Source organism: Wyeomyia smithii, chromosome 3, assembly GCF_029784165.1.
Source record: "Wyeomyia smithii strain HCP4-BCI-WySm-NY-G18 chromosome 3, ASM2978416v1, whole genome shotgun sequence".
NCBI lineage: Eukaryota > Metazoa > Arthropoda > Insecta > Diptera > Culicidae > Wyeomyia > Wyeomyia smithii.
In genome coordinates this window covers 149,170,669-149,189,744 of record NC_073696.1, presented here as the reverse complement: position 1 = coordinate 149,189,744, position 19,076 = coordinate 149,170,669, and the positions used below count along the sequence as shown (strand labels likewise).

The 19,076-nt window shown below is 38.2% G+C and overlaps 1 protein-coding gene across 2 annotated transcripts in view; it reads right to left on the bottom strand.

Moving 5' to 3' along the window:
* The window catches only part of LOC129732465 (uncharacterized), a 51,849-nt gene extending 33,628 nt beyond the window's left edge, over window positions 1–18,221 (bottom strand). The window contains exons 1-2 of one of the 2 annotated variants that reach the window (XR_008729263.1): window positions 17,832–18,221; window positions 17,565–17,769 (exon numbers count right to left, since the gene is read on the bottom strand). Coding sequence is in view for 1 of the 2 variants with exons in the window: in XM_055693367.1 (XP_055549342.1) it covers window positions 17,832–17,876 (45 nt within the window). In the remaining variant the exon portion in view is untranslated. Of the gene's footprint in view, window positions 1–17,564; window positions 17,770–17,831 lie in introns of those variants that run through there. The other variant, XM_055693367.1, reaches the window with a different exon arrangement.
* Between the last annotated feature and the right edge of the window lie 855 nt (window positions 18,222–19,076).

Here is a 19,076-nt window from a genome sequence, read left to right as displayed (position 1 = left end):
AACCAGTACAAAATTGTGCGTTTTTAGCGCAATTGTTGATGTGGTTTGGAACCAGTACAATGATTGCGTGTTGGGCATAACGCAATTAATGCTCTAGCGTTTTTTAAATGTATTTGTCAGCTCCAAACTACTACACCTAAACAGTTTCAGCTGGTATCAAACAGCATTGCAAAGCGAGCGAGAAGCAAAACTGATCTCCTCCTTTCTGCTTGAGAACGAGACATATGCTACGCTTCTCAAGTCTTTTGCACACACGCTTTCCCCTGAGTAGCAGCAAGCACGAACCGACAGTATGAGTGAGACTAACAAACTGGCATCAAGTATGTACAGCACGGGTGTCTCGCTCATTTCGTAAAACGACGAGACATCGTCTTGGGCGTCGCAACCAGCGTTGCCAGGTATCCAGATTTAGCTGGAATATCCAGATTTTTGAACATGTATCGATGTATTCGATGTCCAATTATCCAGATTTTTCATGGATGATCCAGATTTTATCCAGATTTTATTTTCTCTGTTCCGCAAAAAGGTCATCACTTCAATTTTGGCGCGAAATGTTGCAATTTCGTCACCTAAAATTTTGCGTACCCCAGGACTTTTATCCGAAAAATTAACCTTTCACCCCACGAAATGACTGCCAGATTTTTTCCAGATTTTTATTTTGTCTTTTCCAGATTTTTTAAAAAATGACCTGGCAACGCTGGTCGCAACGCGAACCGAAAAAGAAGCGAAAGAGCAACCTGCAAATTATATGTCAATGTGACGTATCTAGTCGATCTAGTCTCGTCGCACGTACATGGAAAATCTACGAGCAAGAGAGAAAGAGCAGCCACTAATACACTCGATGCGAGAAATAAAGTGTCGGTATATGATACATATTCTGATTTCAATGTATGTCAATGTATTCGCAGTACAACTGCTGCATTATCCTTTTCACACATTTATTGTGCGATTTCTGTGCAACATTTGTGCGAATCGGGAAGACACAATGATTGTACAAGACTTGAACTTTTCTGTGTAGCTTTAGTTGAAAATTAAACCGTTAATTTAACGGGTTTATCAGCTTAATCAGTCCGTGTATACTAGCAAAAACGATTTGTTTTTTCTTATTCCGACAGTTTCGGTGACTTTATCTCAACAACGATGCCTTGACAACGACGCTACAACAGCTTGTCTACCGCTCATAGCCTGTAATCACAGTAATCTAATGACGTTGTTCTTGGAGTAAAGGGCGGGACTTATCAGTCGATTATTTTTATTTTTATGGCTTATTAACTCGTCGGAGATCAAAACAAAACAAACACAAAAAGAATCATTCGAATCCGTTGATTCTATTTCAAGTGAAACGCCTTTTTACAGACACCAACTGATTTTTATTTAAAATATATATATATATATATATATATATATATATATATATATATATATATATATATATATATATATATATATATATATATATATATATATATATATATATATATATATATATATATATATATATATATATATATATATATATATATATATATATATATATATATATTTTATTTTTTTTTTTTTTATTTTGTTTATTTATTCATCGGACTGAATGTGTCTGAATGAATGCTTAAAATTAATTAACTAAACATAATTTGGTTGGCAGATGCAGTTACACGTTGTCGGAACAAATAGGACGGCTCGTTAAAACTAAATAAATTTGCATGTCGGTTAAACTGGCGAACCATCGAAGCTAAAGGCGAGTTGGCAGCATATTGTGTCGAATAATTTCCTTCCTGCAACATCATTCTCGGTCGCAAAGCTCGCGTGGGAGCATAAAAACCAATCTGTGACAGTAGATCTGGTGCATCGTACTCGCCAGTCAGTAATTTGGAGATAAAACTGACCTGGGACACATGCCTCCGTTTGTCAAGCGTATCTATGCCCAGAAACCGACAGCGATCTTCATACGGTGTTAAAAACTGTTGCTCTCTCCAAGGAAGCTGCCTTAGCGCATAACGGACGAATTTACGTTGAACACTTTCAATTCTGTTTGACCACATTGTCTCGTGAGGACACCAAACAACATTTGCGAATTCTAGTGTCGAACGAACGATGGAACAATACAGCGCTTTAAAACAAAGTGGATCGTCAAATTCGCTTGCTATCTTGAAAATGAAGCCAAGACTTCGATTTGCCTTATCGATCGTAGCCGAAATGTGAGACTTCATAGTTAGCTTCTCGTCAAGTATTACTCCGAGATCTTTTACCTGGACTACTCTGTCCAGTTTCACTCCAGAGATTTCGTAGTCGAAGCGGATAGCATCCCTGGTTCGATAGTAGCTGATGACACAACATTTCTCCACACTCAGAAACAAGCAATTTCTCATACACCAACTACCAAACAAATTTAGAAGTTGTTGCAATTCTCTGCAGTCCTCAATACGCCTAATCACCAAGTAGATTTTCAGATCATCCGCAAAAAACAGTCTTCCACCTCGGTTGAGTAGTATTGCTGCGTCGTTTATATACAAACTGAATAGCAATGGCCCTAGATTGCTACCCTGAGGTACACCAGAGCTATTTATGAATGGGCTGGAACGGCAGTTACCAAGCTGTACGAATAGTTGCCTGTCCACGAGGTATGTCTCCAACCATTTACAGAATCGCGTAGAACAACCCAACTTGTTTAACTTGTTCAAAAGAATTGTATGACTAACAGTATCAAAAGCTGCTCTCAGATCTGTATATATTGTGTCGACTTGAGCTTTTTCACTCATGTTTTTCGTGCAAAAAGATACAAAATTTACCAGATTAGTTTCTACGGACCGCTTTGGAAAAAAACCGTGCTGTACTGTACTGATATACTGTTGGCAGGCCGAAAATAATGTATCCTTGATAATTGTCTCGAACACTTTAGACTCGGCACACAAGGAGGTTATACCTCTATAATTCGTTACGTTGCATTTATCACCTTTCTTAAAAACTGGAAACATGCACGAAACTTTCCATGCCACCGGAAAGCGTTGCTGCTGTAGTGATAAGTTGAATAAACATGTTAATGGAACCACTAGGTAATCAGAGCATTGCTTGAGAATAGCTGTCGGAATTATGCCAGGTCCGGGCGAAAACGACGACCTTACTTTGTTAATTGCTGACGAGACGGATTGCTCATTTACTCTAAAAATGTCCATGCATAGCGTATCGGCCGGTACATCGCTCAAAGCTTGCTGAATCTGTGTTTCAGTGGGTGCAATATGGCTATAAACGGTAGAAAAATGTTTCGCAAATAAATTGCACTTTTCGGAAGGCGCTTTCGCAGACATTTCATTCAAGAATACCGATGATGGAAGCCCAGTCTCTTTCCGTTTTGTATTAACAAACGCCCAGAACTGTTTGGGGTTCTTCCTAATATTTTGCTGGAGCCGATGAACGTAACGGTTGTACAGGAATTTATTGTATATGCGATAATTGTTGCTTGCAACTGCGAATTTATTTTTGGACAATGCACACCGCGCTTTAGAATAAATTCTTAGAGCCTTGGCCCTCAATCTTTTTAACCATCGAAGCCTCGCGTTTGTCCATGGCGGTTTTTTTGTTGGCCGATATGGTGGGACAGCAGCAGTGAGACAGTTATTCAGCATTCGTTCATAATACGCCACGGCATCATCGACATTGGTAAAATCATACAGAGTACTCCAGTCGATTTGAGACAGATTATTTCGTAACAATTCGAAATTCGTTTTACGATAGTTGAGCTGGGGCAAGTTATTCGCATCCTCAAACCTTACAGGGTGACGAACCGCGAGGTCGATAGACAGAGCAGGATGATACTCGTCGCGAGAGACAACTGATTCAGGAGCTTCGGAAACGGTGCAAAGAGGATAACAGCTTTCGTCGGCAAACACGAGATCAAGACAGCGAGATTGATGATTACAAATTAAATTAACTTGTCGTAATCCCAGGAACGCAACTCCGTCAAGCAAAGTTCGACTGGCAGGCGTAAACGATGAAAGCAGTGGGTCAGCAAAGGCATAACCAGCATTGGACGATTTCCATACTAGGCCAGGTTGATTGAAATCGCCTAGCAAAATTACCGCATCTTGATGATTTAGTTTGGAGGTAACAGTTTCCAACACATTCAGCTCAGCATTCATGACGTCACAATCAAGTCGCTTCTCGGGAGGAATATAAACCGCGCCAACGATCACGGATTTATCTGCCGTGATTATTTTCACCCAAACTGCTTCGAGCGTGACCGGAACGTTGTCGATTATTTGGCTAGATACATGCGATACGGCAACAGCGATGAGAACACCACCACCGCGCTTATGTATGCTGTTGTGCGGGTTGCGATCTGTTCTATACACTGCGAAGGCGTCTCCGAATAATTGAAGCGAATTGAAACGATCATCTAGCCAGGTCTCAGTGAAGACATAAACATCAAAATCATTCTCCATGACAGCCAAAAATACGTCGTCCACTTTGGTGCGTAATCCTCTAGTGTTTTGGTAGTATATTTTGATCGATCCAGTAAAATCATCCGCAGGTATTTCACCAGGCTGAAAACGCAAAGAAGCAAGATTGGGCCGAGAGGAAACACCATTCATGTACTCGCCTGTGACAAGGGCATTGTTGCCCTCGCCGTCAAATGTACAAAGCCTTGTTGTTGAATTGAAATCGTCGTGTTGTGAAAGGCAATTATCCACTTCTGCCGGTATTCCATTCATGTCGATATCGAGCCGCGCGTCTAGCTCCGGTTGACTATAAAATACACACATTTCCTGAGCTTTTTGCAAACTATTTGAATACATATACTTAACTGCAGGGGGGGCCCGTTGGCCCCCCGACTCCCCCGGTGGCTGGACGATATCATCTATTGCTCTGCAGATGTACTCATCATAGGTGTTGCTGATGCATAACCGTTTTTTGATCGATAATCAACAAACTCTCTGAAGAATATTCCTGCTGGCCAGGTGCTTGAAGATAATGCGGTTTCCTTATACTTCGGATCAATCCCCACTTTGAATGATATGAAACGAAGTGATCTTGTATCCACATCTCTTTTGACTAGTTTTACAATTTCAGGCGGCTCCCCACACTGCACACATTCAGATACCAAGTGCTGAACGTTTTCGACCGACACGTCCGGGTGGATTCTAGACAAATAAATCCAAAATTTCTTCTCCTCAACTGGAACAGTAGCAACTAATTTCGACAGATTGGCATTTGTTCCTTCTGTTGCATTGGAGTTAGAAATCGAATGCTCTTCGCGACGACGTTTTGGTGCCGATCGTTTAATGATTGGCCAATCATTACTTACGCTGCGCGGAGTTATTTGCAGCTTTTCGGGCAAACCAACTGCTTTGGCTCCACTTTTACGAACTTCAGTTTTCAGCTCATTGATAGCGGCGGTTTGCTCTTTCAGTAGCTCAGCAATGGTATTTCCAAGTGCAGCAACGGTTTGTCGAAAACGAGCAAATTTCAGCAGTTTCAAACACCCGTCGCAAAACCACAACAAATTTTCAGATGCCGTTTTTAGCTTCACTTGCTGATTGTTTAATCCAACACACTTAGCGTGGGCTACTGCTTCACAGAAACCCTGGCATTTGATGAAATCAGATTCTTTTGTTGGCTTAGCGCATTTGTCGCAAACAAACTCCATTGTTGGTATCCAGAAGTTAGTGACGATGATGCACGGACGTTAAAAAACGAATCCCCTCAACTCCAGCAGTTTGATTCACAGCGATAAAAAATCAGTTGGTATGACACAAATTAAAATAATATTACAATAAATACGTCGAAAAAATCTAATAAAATATTACACCAAAAACAATACTCGAGACCACAATTCCAGTGCTGCCAGAAATTATATATATATATATATATATATATATATATATATATATATATATATATATATATATATATATATATATATATATATATATATATATATATATATATATATATATATATATATATATATATATATATATATATATATATATATATATATATATATATATATATATATATATATATATATATATATATATATATATATATATATATATATATATATATATATATATATATATATATATAACATTCATTCATCATCTCGAATTTCAAAAAAAAAACCTATACAAAATATTCACCTGCTCGAAAAAACAGCCTATGCAAAATTTCGGCTCAATCGGACTAAAAATGGGGTGATGCAAAGCGAATGAAGTTTGGCCTTTTTGAAAACCGAAAAATCACCCAAGGGAAGGGTACGTGGAATTTCGGTTTTCGAATTTTTTATGTTTTTTTGATGCCAAATAACTTAAAAACGCATGAAATATCGAGAATTGATGTCATCCGAAATATTTTTTTGCAAAAATCGACTCTCTGCGACTTAGTCGTTTTTTCAATTGTGGAAGGCGGAGCTCAAAATGTTTAGAATTTATCTTTTGAAATAGACCACTAGTCTCTCGAAATAGCCTGTATAATGATATACACTATAACCACACAGAACAGACATTCATGTTCATATAAGAAAGCACTTCGGTTCGTTTGATTGGTGTGACGTCTTCAACAAAGTTGTAGATAATAATTCTGTTTTTCCAAAAAAATTACACTTAGAAAAATAATAATTCAAAACAAGAAGTTAGAAGGAAAATTAAAAATGAATTATTCAAAAGAGCTCATTTGTAAAAATCTGATTTTTTTTTATAAACCTACAAAAGATTACCAAAACAATGAAACCAGTCCGATCATTTCGAAATCAAGAAAAAAAGTTATCATTTTTTGAAAATAAAAAATATTTCTAGAAAAAAATTTTTTTCAATTATTTTTTTTTAAAGGCATATTTTTCTTAGGAGAACAAAATATTATCTACAACTTTGCCGAAGACACTATGCCAATTGAACAAACCGTTTGGACTGTAGACATATTTTTAATTTTTAATAGAGCAGTCAATGAAGAATTAAAAAAATTTTTTTTAGTCAAAACGGTTTATTTGATTGGCATAGTGTATCTGGCAAAGTTGTAAACAATAACGTTGTTCTTCCAAAAAAAATGTACCCTGTGGAAAAAAAAATTGAAAAAAAAATATAATTTTTTTCTGATTTCTGCATAACCGGTTTCGTTGTTCAGGTAATCTTTCGTAGTTTCTATAAAAAAATCAGTTTTTTAAATGGGCTGTTTTGGATAATAAATTTTTATTTTCTTTCAATTTATTTTTCAAAAAATTAATAATTTGTTTTCAAAGTATATAAATTTTTTTGGAAGACAAAACTATTATCTACAACTTTGCCGAGGACGTTGCACCGCTCAAACGAACCGTGTTGGCTCTCAAAATATTTGTAATCACCAATACCTATCCGAAATAGCATTTTTCAATAGCTTTTCAAAAATGAGTTGTGTTTCAAAAAATTAAACCAATAGTAGGGTTTGCAATCCCGGGAACGATTTCCCGGGAATTACCTTTTCCTATCCCAGGAATAGAAATATTGATTGCCGGGATCCCGGAGTCCCAAGCTTCTTGAAAAATTTTCCATAAAATATTGCAATAAAATTAAATATCGTATCAAAACACGAAACTTACGTCGTAAAAGTGTAAAACAGCTTCAAAGTTTGGATTATACGTAGCAAATATTAGTTTAAAATAACGATCAATATTTGCTTGCCGTGTAATATTAAATTATTTGCTTAAATTATTTGTCAAAAATATATTCTGTCTTATTTAGTAAACGAAAAATTAAGAAATATTTTCTTCGTCTTATGTCTTTTTTTTTGCTAGTGAGTTGACTACTAAGCGGACAGTTGCTTGATTTTTTCTATGTTTATTGACAAAAATCTTTGAAACCTGTAAATTGATAAAAAAAATACCTGAATTAATCCACCTAGCGGTCAGACCCAGCCTTTCTCATTCAAACTTATTATTTGTAAAAATAGATTTACATGGACGCTTCAATCCCATAAAGGAATATTCACTCTTTGGGTTCTAAAATATTGATGTTGTAATTGAAGTATAAAATATGAAATTTGACGTAATGTTAGTGCTTAAGAAATAGCGAAATAAAATAAATGACTCTTAATTTCGAACAATTTCATCACGAGCGATACCGGGAACGTTCAAATAGTACGAAACCGCATTTAAATTATGTTGAGTCCACGTATATTGATCAAAGCAGGTATAGTTTTAAATAGTCTTTGAATTTCTTTTCGTTCCATAACTTTTGAACCACATATCAAGTTGTTATGAAGTTAGTTGTTTGTAAGTTTAAGAGATGACTCGTTCGTATGACGCTAGTTATGTTGAATAAGTCGTGCAATCTTTGAGAAAATAGACTCGTTGTTTTAACAATTTAATATATAACGGTTGCTTAAGTTCGATTATAATCGAATGAAATGGGAACGTATAGAGCAGCCGAATTATGAAACCACTTGTTCAATCATAATTCATCAGTTAACCCTTAACTAGCCCGTTCATCTGATATCAATATTGTTCAAATCGGTTGTGTAGTTTCTAAGATAATGAAGTTTCGTGATTTTCACATTTCGATACATTACAGACGAAGTTACAGTTCGATTACAGTTAAATTCAATAGGGTGTTATGAAGCAGCTGGACCTCTCATTTGACACTAATTTAGTGAAAATCGGTTCAGCCATCTCTGAGAAAAGTGAGTGAGTTTAATTAGTCTTGTAAATATTTTACTTTTCATAGCTGAATTTCACATTTTTAAACATAACAAGCAAAATAATAGTCCGATTGCAAAAAAAATCAATGGGGTCTTATGGGGTAACTAGACCTTCCATTTGACATCGATTTTATGAAAATTGGTCCAGCCATCTCTGAGAAACATGAGTGAGATTAAATAGTCTCGAGTACACGTTTCTTTCCATAATTTTTGAACTACATGTTCAATCTTCACAAAATTCAAAAGTTGAGGGTTTTTTAGGTAGCCCTCATTTGAAATTAATTTTGTTTAAATCGGTTGCGTAGTTTCTGAGATATTAATGTTTCGTGATTTTTTCATTTTGATACATAACCTCGTGATTTTTCCATTTTGATACATAACCTCTAAACTAAAAATCTAAACTAAAAATAAAATTCAATAGGGTCTTATGGGGCAAATAGACCTTTCATTTGCAATTAATTTCATTGAAATCGGTCCAGCCACCTCTGAGAAAATCGAGTGAGATTGGGAGAGCGTTACACACACACACACACACACACACACACACACACACACACACACACACACACACACACACACACACACACACACACACACACACACACATACACACATACAGAAAATGCTCAGCTCATCGAACTGAGTCGTGTAGTATATGACATTCGGCCCTTTGGAGCAATTTTATACCTTTAGTTTTTTCAGTAATTGCTATACCTTTCTAGGAGAAAGGCAAAACCGTGAATCAATGCGACCAGAAATAAATAAATTCACAAAACTCAGTCAGTGTAACTTGGGTCGCGGCCGCGATTTCACTTTTTTCCGTGTTGGATATTTTATCACTGCGACCAATTTTTTGATCTTTTGTGACATTGTGATTTCACATTGATTACGTAGGCATTCAAATGCTCTGAAACCTGCCTGCCAAACACTCAGCTTTATCTTCAACAAACTAAAAGTATTGGACTCTTCAGTTTCTAATGAAATGTAGCAAAAGCAGTGATTTAGAAGTTTTCTAGAAATCAGGCACAAGCGGTGATCAGTGATCTTAAGCAAAGTTTTACAGAATCGAATTACATTATTTGGGCTTGACGAAAAATTGTCAGCGGATCTAAGGCCAATCGCATAAAAACCCTGAAACCTTCGCTTCTGCTAACATTTGCTACGAAAAATCGATCATGAATTTCTGGAGTAAACTTGAATAAGTTTTGTTTTTCAATCCGTTTCTCATGCGAATTGATGATGAAATTGTAAACGATTGTTTGATACCTTTTATTAACAAACCTAATTTGAAATCTCATTCTTGCTAAGATTTTTTTTCATTCCCGGTTCCCGGGAATTCCCGGGAAATGAGATTTTTCATTCCCGTTTCCCGGGAAATCCATTCCCGGGAATATTGCAAACCCTAACCAATAGTACAAAATGGCATCTTTTGCCTTTTAAAACGTCTATGCAAAGTTTCAGCCAATGGGCACGTTCACGTTCTGGTGATGTAAACTTGACAGCCATTGTAGTTTGAAAAATTGTTTCTAAAATCTAATATCAACTATTTGTTCACCCCCCCCCCCCCACATTCTATTATTTATCGTTTGTGTGCGGTAGAGCGTAACGCTAATGGACGACATGCAGGTGCAACTTTTCCTGGATCTGGAAACAAATGGGGAAAAAATTGAAATTTCTCCCACCCCTACCTTCCCCTGTGTCCTACCCTTTACCTAGTCCTGTACCAAGAGTACCGGAAGTACGGGTAAAAGCTTACCCAGATGCCGCTGGCGGTCCCTACGTTGTTTTTTTTTTCCGGCCCATAAAGAAGCCATTGAATATTATTCAAATTGGCAAAGACCTGGCAAAACATTTCTCGGCTGTAACCGAGATAACGAAGGTGAGGCCGAACAAACTGCGAGTTGTCGTGAGTAGCTTGAAGCAAGCAAACGCAATTGGGTTGTTTAGCTATATCAGTTTTTTAAATCATCTGAAAGGTATGCATTTTCTAAGTAAAACGCGATTGATCGCTTTTTAAATCACGATTTGAAACTGCTCGAAATCGCTACAATGACAATTCGCCCATATACCAACTGTCATCGTAGCGATTTAAAGCGAATTTTTATTCCTTATTTAAAAATTGAAGGATAATGATATAAAGTTTTAAAAATCAGAAAATTACACTCTTTCAGATGATATATAAAAATCGGAAATCCGTGAATAGCTAAACAAACCAATTGCTAGCTACGAGCTCTTCACGAGAGAGTATCGCGTGTAAGGATGTAGAAATCGACGGTGTTGTTACCGAGGGGAATCTCACTGTCGATGACATTTTGCGTCATGGGCTTGGCTGTTTTAAGAACCCTTTGATGCAAAGTGTGAAGATTGCAATTGCAATCCAATTGTATCCATCGAAGAAGGGAAGAAGAAATTCCTCCCTTCGGATTCCTTCCGAGTAACATTCGCCGGATCCGCACTGCCGAACTACGTCCGTTTGGACAGGGTTCGTCTACCTGTACCCCTGTTCGTACCGCGGGTCATGCATTGCCAAAACTGCAAGCAGTTGAGTCACACAGCCACCTACTACTGCAACAAGGCACGCTGTAGCAAGTGTGGAGGCAATCATGCTGAGACCGCTTGCAGTGTGGATACTGAAAAGTGTCTCTATGGCGAGGGAACTCGGCATGACCTTCCGGCATGTCCCGCGTACAAACAGCGCGAGGAAAAAATTAAGCGTTCCCTTAAGGAACGATCAAAGCGTTTTTTTGCAGAAATGCTTAACTCTCCTAATCTTTCTCGCAAAGGTCGTAGAATAACCCCTAGCGGAATGATAAGACAACACAAAAAGGAAGCGGTGAAGAAAAACCGAAGCAAGTACCCCCCGGTTTTAATTTCAAATCAAACCAGGAGTACCCACCGCTTCCTGAGGCAGCAAAAACCCCTCGTGCACCCATTTTTCGATCAGAAGACATAAAAGAACCAGGGTTCATAAAATTCTCTGATATTGTGGACTAGATATTAAAAACATTCAACATACCAGATCCCCTTCAAAACATTCTTCTTGCCCTGGCCCCTTAGGAATTTTGACACTGTGTTACAGTGGAATTGCAGAAGTATCATCCCCAAATTCCATTCATTTTCACATTTGATAAACACATACAATTGTGATGCTTTCGCGCTCTGTGAAACTTTCCTAAATTCAAATGACCAACTTAATTAACATGATTACAACATAATTCGTCGAGATCGAGACTCACACGGTGGAGGGGTACTTTTAGGGATCAAAAAGTGCTATTCCTTTTCAGAATCGACCTCCCCTCGATCTCGAATGTTGAACTCGTTGCCATTCAAACGAATATGAATGGAAAAGACCTTTGCCTTGTTTCGTTATATATTCCCCCATCCACGCGGATTGAACAGAATCAACTCCTTGATATAGCAGAATTGCTTCCCGCACCTTTTTTGATTTTGGGAAATTTTAACTCTAACTGTTCGCTATGGGGGTCGCTGTACGACGACAACCGATCTTCTTTAATCTGTAACTTGATCGACGACTTCAATATGACACTTTTGAATACTGGGGAAGCGACACGTGCACCAAATCCTCCAGCACGTGGAAGCGTGCTTGACCTCTCCCTTTGCTCGACATCACTAGCGTTAGATTGCCAGTGGAAAGAAATCAATGATCCTCACGGTAGTGTTCATTTTCCAATCGTTATATCAATTGCTAATGGTTCAACTCCCCCGACCCCAATCAATATTTCATACGACCGTACACGTAATAGTGATTGGAAGCGAGTCTATTATAGTGGAATCCATCGAGACTCACGAGGAACTTCCTCCGGAGGAAGAATACGCGTTCGACCCCGCGACTCAAGCTCAGACGAAACCGATACCCGGGGTAACGATTAGACAGCGCCCTACTAACAAATGATGGAACGAAGAGTGCTCTGAGCTGTACGCGCGAAGGTCCGCGGCGTATAAAGACTACCGGGAGTACGGCACTGTCAACCTACTTCGAAAGTACGAGGCACTGGGCAGGCAGATGAAGAGCTTAGTAAAGGCGAAAAAACGCGGGTACTGGCGGCGGTTTGTAAACGCGTTGTCGAGGGAAACAGCGATGAGCACTCTTTGGAATACCGCCAGGCGCATGCGGAATCGTAACTTTTCGAATGAGAGTGAGGAGTATTCAGACCGCTGGATACTCGATTTTGCCAAAAAGGTCTGCCCGGATTCTGTACCGGAACAGAAAACCTTTCGCGACGCGTTTTTAGTAACTACGGAAGAGCCTCCATTTTCAATGTTGCCACATACCACATACATAAGACATACGTAACACTCAGGAAGAAATCTTCCAAAAAAGTTGGTACAAAATGAACTACTCGAATGGTACCACACCCTGAATAAAATCACTGTTTGAGTTGTTTTTGAAGGCAGTGTACCTGCGCAGCCCTGCTTTTGTCTCGTTCCTACTCGAAAAATGCTGCATTGATTTTGTAAATAACTTTTTGACAGTTCCTTAAGGGATTTTCTTTGGGGCTCGATAAGGCCGAGAAAAAGAAAATTCATTTGGTTCATTATTTATCGAGCAGTTTGACAGGGCGAGGTACGGAGTACTATGGGGCAACGTGTACAATAAAAACGCCAGTGTTACGTATGTCTTATGTATGTGGCTAGACAAATGGGTTGAAACAAAAAATTTACAGTAGGACACTCAATTTGGCTTTTGCCGGGGCAAAGGAACGAACGATTGCCTAGCGTTGCTTTCTACTGAAATTCAACTCGCCTTTGCTCTGCATTCTTGGATATTAAGGGAGCTTTTGACTCTGCCTCTGTTGAAGTTTTAACCGAGAAACTTCATTCGCCGGGACTTTTACCAAATTTGAATAATTTTTTGCTCAATTTGTTGTCAGAAAAGCATATATATTTCTCACATGGGGATTCGACAACTTCCCGAATTAGCTACATGGGTCTTCCCCAGGGCTCATGTTTAAGCCCTCTCTTATATATTTTTTTCGTCAATGACATCGATGAATGTCTTGCAAATTCATGCACGCTAAAGCAACTTGCAGACGATAGCGTTGTATCCATTACTGGCAACGAGGCTAACGATCTGCAAGGACCATTGCAAGATACCTTGGACAATTTGACTGAATGGGCTCTTAAGCTGGGTATCGATTTCTCTCCGGAGAAAACTGAGCTGGTCGTTTTTTCTAGGAAGCATAACCCAGCTCAGCTGCAGCTCCTACTATCGGGTAAAACGATCACTCAGGTTTTAGTTGCTAAATATCTCGGGGTCTGGTTCGACTCTAAATGCACCTGGGCTTGCCATATTAGGTATCTGATACGAAAATGCCAACAGAGGATTAATTTTCTTCGTACGATTACCGGAACCAAGTGGGGTGCTCACCCATTAGACCTTCTAAGGTTATACCAAACAACAATACTGTCAGTTCTTGAATACGGTTGTTTCTGTTTTCGCTCCGCTGCGAACACGCATATTTTGATCTAAAAACTAGAAAGAATACAATATCGTTGTTTGCGTATTGCCTTGGGTTGCATGCAGTCGACCCATACGATGAGTCTTGAAGTGCTAGCGGGTATCCTTCCATTGAGACATCGTTTTTGTTATCTCTCTTACCGGTTACTTATTCGATGTACGGTCATGAACACATTAGTAATTGAAAATTTCGAGAGGTTGGTCGACCTTCAATCCCAAACCAGATTTATGACTTTACATTTTGACTACATGGCTCAAGATATTAACTCTTCTTCATACGTTCCCTTCAATGTCGCACCTTTAGATACTTCTAACAATGCTATATTCTTCGACACCACCATGAAACAAGACATCATTGGTATCCCGGATCAATTGCGTCCACAAAAGATCCCTAAGATTTTTTCAAATAAGTTTAAACATGTGAGTTGTGATAAAATGTTTTATACTGACGGATCTAATCTAGAAGAGTCCACTGGCTTCGGTGTTTTCCACGAAAATTTTACTGCCTCCTACAAACTCGATGCTCCCGCTTCCATGTACGTCGCAGAACTCGCTGCTATTCAGTACTCCCTTGGGATCATCGAAACCCTACCCACTGACCACTACTTCATCTTCACAGATAGTCTCAGTGCCATTGTGGCCCTGCGATCGATGAAGTCGGTAAAGCACTCCCCGTATTTCCTGGGGAAAATACGGCGTTTTTTTAGTGCTTTAACAGATAAAAATTATCAGGTTACCTTAGCGTGGGTACCTTCTTATTGTTCCATTCCGGGCAATGAGAAGGCTGACTCTTTAGCTAAGATGGGTGCGATTGATGGCGATATTTATAATAGACCAATTGCTTATGATGAATTTTATAGTATTTTGCGTCAGAGAACACTCAATAGTTGGCCATTATCATGGGATACAGATGAACTGGGACGGTGGCTACATTCCACTTTTCCTAAGGTATCGACGAAAGCATGCTTCAAGGGGTTGGATGTAGGTCAGGACTTCATTCGCGTGATGTCCAGACTTATGTCCAATCACTACACGTTAAACACGCACCTTTTTCGTATAGGGCTTGTAGACAGTAATCACTGCGTTTGTGGCGATGGCTACCATGACATCGAGCATGTTGTTTGGTCGTGTGCCGAATTCTGTGATGTTAGGTCCGAGCTTATAGATTCCCTCCGGGCCCGAGGAAAACAACCGAACGTTCCCGTTAGAGACATTCTGGGAAGCGGTGATCTCCAGTACATGACACAACTGTACTGTTATTTGAAAAAGACTGACATTAAAATTTAATTTTCTTTTGTCTATTTGTCAGAATACCCGTATACGACGCTGGAGACACGAACACGAAGAGCCTACATCTATGTTTGAAAAACCAAAAGAACACCAGTCGAAAAACAAATAGATCGTATATCTTAATTAGTTTTAACCCTTTATAAGGCAGTGGCAACTTTATTGCCACCAATAAAATACATTTTTTTCGCTGTACTAAGAATATTGTTTTTAAATTTGGCTTAACCAGAAACTTCTAAAGGTGTCTTAGAACAACTTGGTTTTTTAGGACTGCTAGAAATGTGCAATATTCATTTTGGCTTCATTTTTATGTAAACAAGCCGTGATTTTAGAACGTCTTTAGGAAATTTCTTCTTAATTTGGTGAAAATCCAACAAACTAGTAAGTTTTTCATCAGAAACTTTTTATTTAGGACCTACTGTGTTAGATTATGCAGTTCTTTTGTTAAAATACATGGTGTATATGACGACAAATTTCAAATTTCTTCCAAAAATTACCACTTGAATAATTCTTTATTTTGATTTTTTTCATGCAAGATAAATGAAGTCCTACTGTTACATTCTAATTACTATAAAGTTTCATTTTTTATTATAACAAAAAAGCTTACAATGCAGCTGCAAAAAAAATTTTTTTCATCGTTTTGGGGGTTAACGGGCAGTGGCAAGTATATTGCCACCAACGTTTGTGCGGTTAACGGGCAGTGGCAACTATATTGCCACCAACATTGTGTGGTTAACGGGCAGTGGCAACTATATTGCCACCAATGTTTTTGGGGTTAACGGGCAGTGAAAACTATATTTCCTCCATTTTTTTCAGTTGATTCAATAGTAAATTGTTGAACAAAGGTATAAATGTGTTGCTCCTCCTGTGAGGAATACGTTTTTCTTAAGTTTATGTCAATTCCTTGCGTAGTTTCCATGACCTTATAAAAGGTTAAGCAAGAATTGTATCTACCCTCGAATCACCTTTTATCCCCACTAGCTCGTAGTCGGCCGCGAGAAATAAAAAAGTGCCTTCCTCCTTTTCCCGCTAATCTAGAATTAATTGAAAGTGTACTTGGCTCAGTTAAACATAAAATTGTATCGTGCCGTGTCAAATAAACCATATTTAAATCAAGCAGTAGTTTTGACTGCCCTGCAGTATTTTTTAACCATCCATTTTGATTAATGCAATGGTAGATTTAACTAGTAATATATTTAGGAATACCATCCGTTCTGATTCAGCAGGACATGTCCTGATTTTGAAGTCCTATTTGGGCGTCCTGATTTATTTTTTATATTTTAGCATTTGTCCTGATTTTTTGAGATATTTGACTTTGTTGTGTGGCAATAAGCAGAATTTTTCAGAATTGCTCAGCAGGTGTTTTCGATTTCAGGTCGTAACGCTCACTGCGATCGAAATTTTTCATTAGTTGAATCTCACTAGAGTTGTAAAAAGAATCTCTCACGCGTTGACCGTTACCATTAAGCATCTGGCATTTGTTATGTTTAAGTTGAAACAGTTTACGTGTGTTGAATTTTCAAAGTATCTACTGATGCGTAATAAATCAAAGTGATTCGATGAAAGTGGATCGTCAGAGATACACTCAGATTTTTTACTAGGTATTTTTCAACACGGATTTTCGAATTAACGGTTTTCTCACGCGGATTTTTAAATCGAAGGATTTTCAAATTACGCGTTTTTATACGCAGATTTCTTTATTAACGCGTTTTTCCACGAGGTACGTATCCCCGCGTAAAAAAACTGAGTAAAGCAAATATTACGTGTTATATTACTTCGAAGAATAGAATGACTTAGTCAAATTTGTGCCCAGAAAAGGTGTCCTGATTTCTAACTTCGACCAGATGGTATCCCTAAATATATTTAAAATGAAAAATGGTTTCTAGTTATGAGAAACGCACTGTGTTTAGTTTAACCATGTAATTTAGTATTTTTACCAAATTTTCGGAATGCTTCAGAATCTAATTGTAGTAACTATTTAAAAACCTTACGATTTCGTAGCAGTTGTCGGTGTCTGTCGAGGTCATACACAACCATGAAAACCGAAATGCTTTTAAATACTATAATATTAAAAGCGATTTTGAACATTCAACCACCATTTCTGTTTAAAATCTATTTATTCATTAAACCGTTTCTTAAATGTTTCACCCGCATAGCTACTACCGACAATAAAAATGCGGAGTGAAAACTCTGCTTCCACCTTTTCGACTTCAAGCCGTACGGAACCTAGCTCGTTAGCGTACTCTTTATGAGTTGCGCATATGATGCAAACATCAGTTTGCGCCTGCAGTATTGTTGGTAGTTTCCCGATAGAGGTCCGTGCTGGCTTGATTGGACTTCTGAAATCCGTCAACGTTTAGCGAAATTTATCTTCAAGTGTTTTTTTTTTCCTTATTCTTACCGGCGAAATTCTCCGGATCATCCAGCTGATGCTCGACGATAACATTCAGCTCCTCACAAGCGTTACCAAGCATGTTTTCCCTAATTTTTTTCTCAATATAATGACTAATCAAAAATATATATCACATCTGAGATAACACACAACATATCACGGTGTTTCGAAGGTTTCAAAATTGCAACCGAATCGTAAACATTCAATGCATACTAAAAAATACTACGCAAATGGTAATCCTGAACAGAAAATCTAGTCGGGTAAAAACTGTTAGTACAGCACTCGTTCGCTAATTGCACGCGATTTAGTTGCACTGCGTTTTAATTGCACGTCCGCTAATGAAAAAATCTGAAAAAATCTGACTGGTTCAAAATTGATTCGTGAACGGATTAGGGACGTTGCGATACCACCGATACTTATACAGAATCGATCCTTCTACTTCCGATACTCGGATATTTGGTATCGATGTTTTACCAACGACACTTCATCAATATCGATACACACCTCTCAGTATCGAAAAGACTCAAAACAACCCTGTAAAGAAGAACGGACGAAGCAGAAAATATGCTGGATACGGCGCCATTTTGATGCATCGTATGCAAGCATGCCATCTCATCGGTAATGCCAATTTAACAGAAATTTCTGTAGATTAACCTACGGGAACGATCCTTTTCTACGGTCATGCAGATCCGAAGGTAAAATCTACAGAGCCATGCAAGCGGCTCTTTTCGAAAACAGGATCAATTATTGAGGAAAAGAGTAATCGACTTTCGACTAAGTTTCTGCAGAAGCTGGTGTTTCTAGATTCAGTAAATTTATAGACCATTTTACGAACTGACAGGTGTCACGTATTCTGCTGTTGATGATGTTGCTTTTACGTGCGTTATGTCAGCGGTTCCGAGCTTTCTGTCAAAATTTCATTCATAGATTGAGTTCAGAAACGTCTCGTGAAATGATCTATATAAATGGTTTCATTAAATTAAACGTTTTGAGGAATAAATAATAAAAAAGAATTATGACTTATATTTTGAATGAACTGGTATCGCACAACGATACATTCAGGTATCGATACGTTAGCCTCGATACTATCGGAATATCAGTACTTGCTTTCGATACAGGTATCGATCCTAAGTATCGATGTTTAATGGTATCGCAACGTCCCTAGAACGGATACACGAAAACCAACCTGGTGGCATCACTGACGTTATCGTACAACATAGACGCTCCCTAAAATGAATTCAAAAATGATTAGAA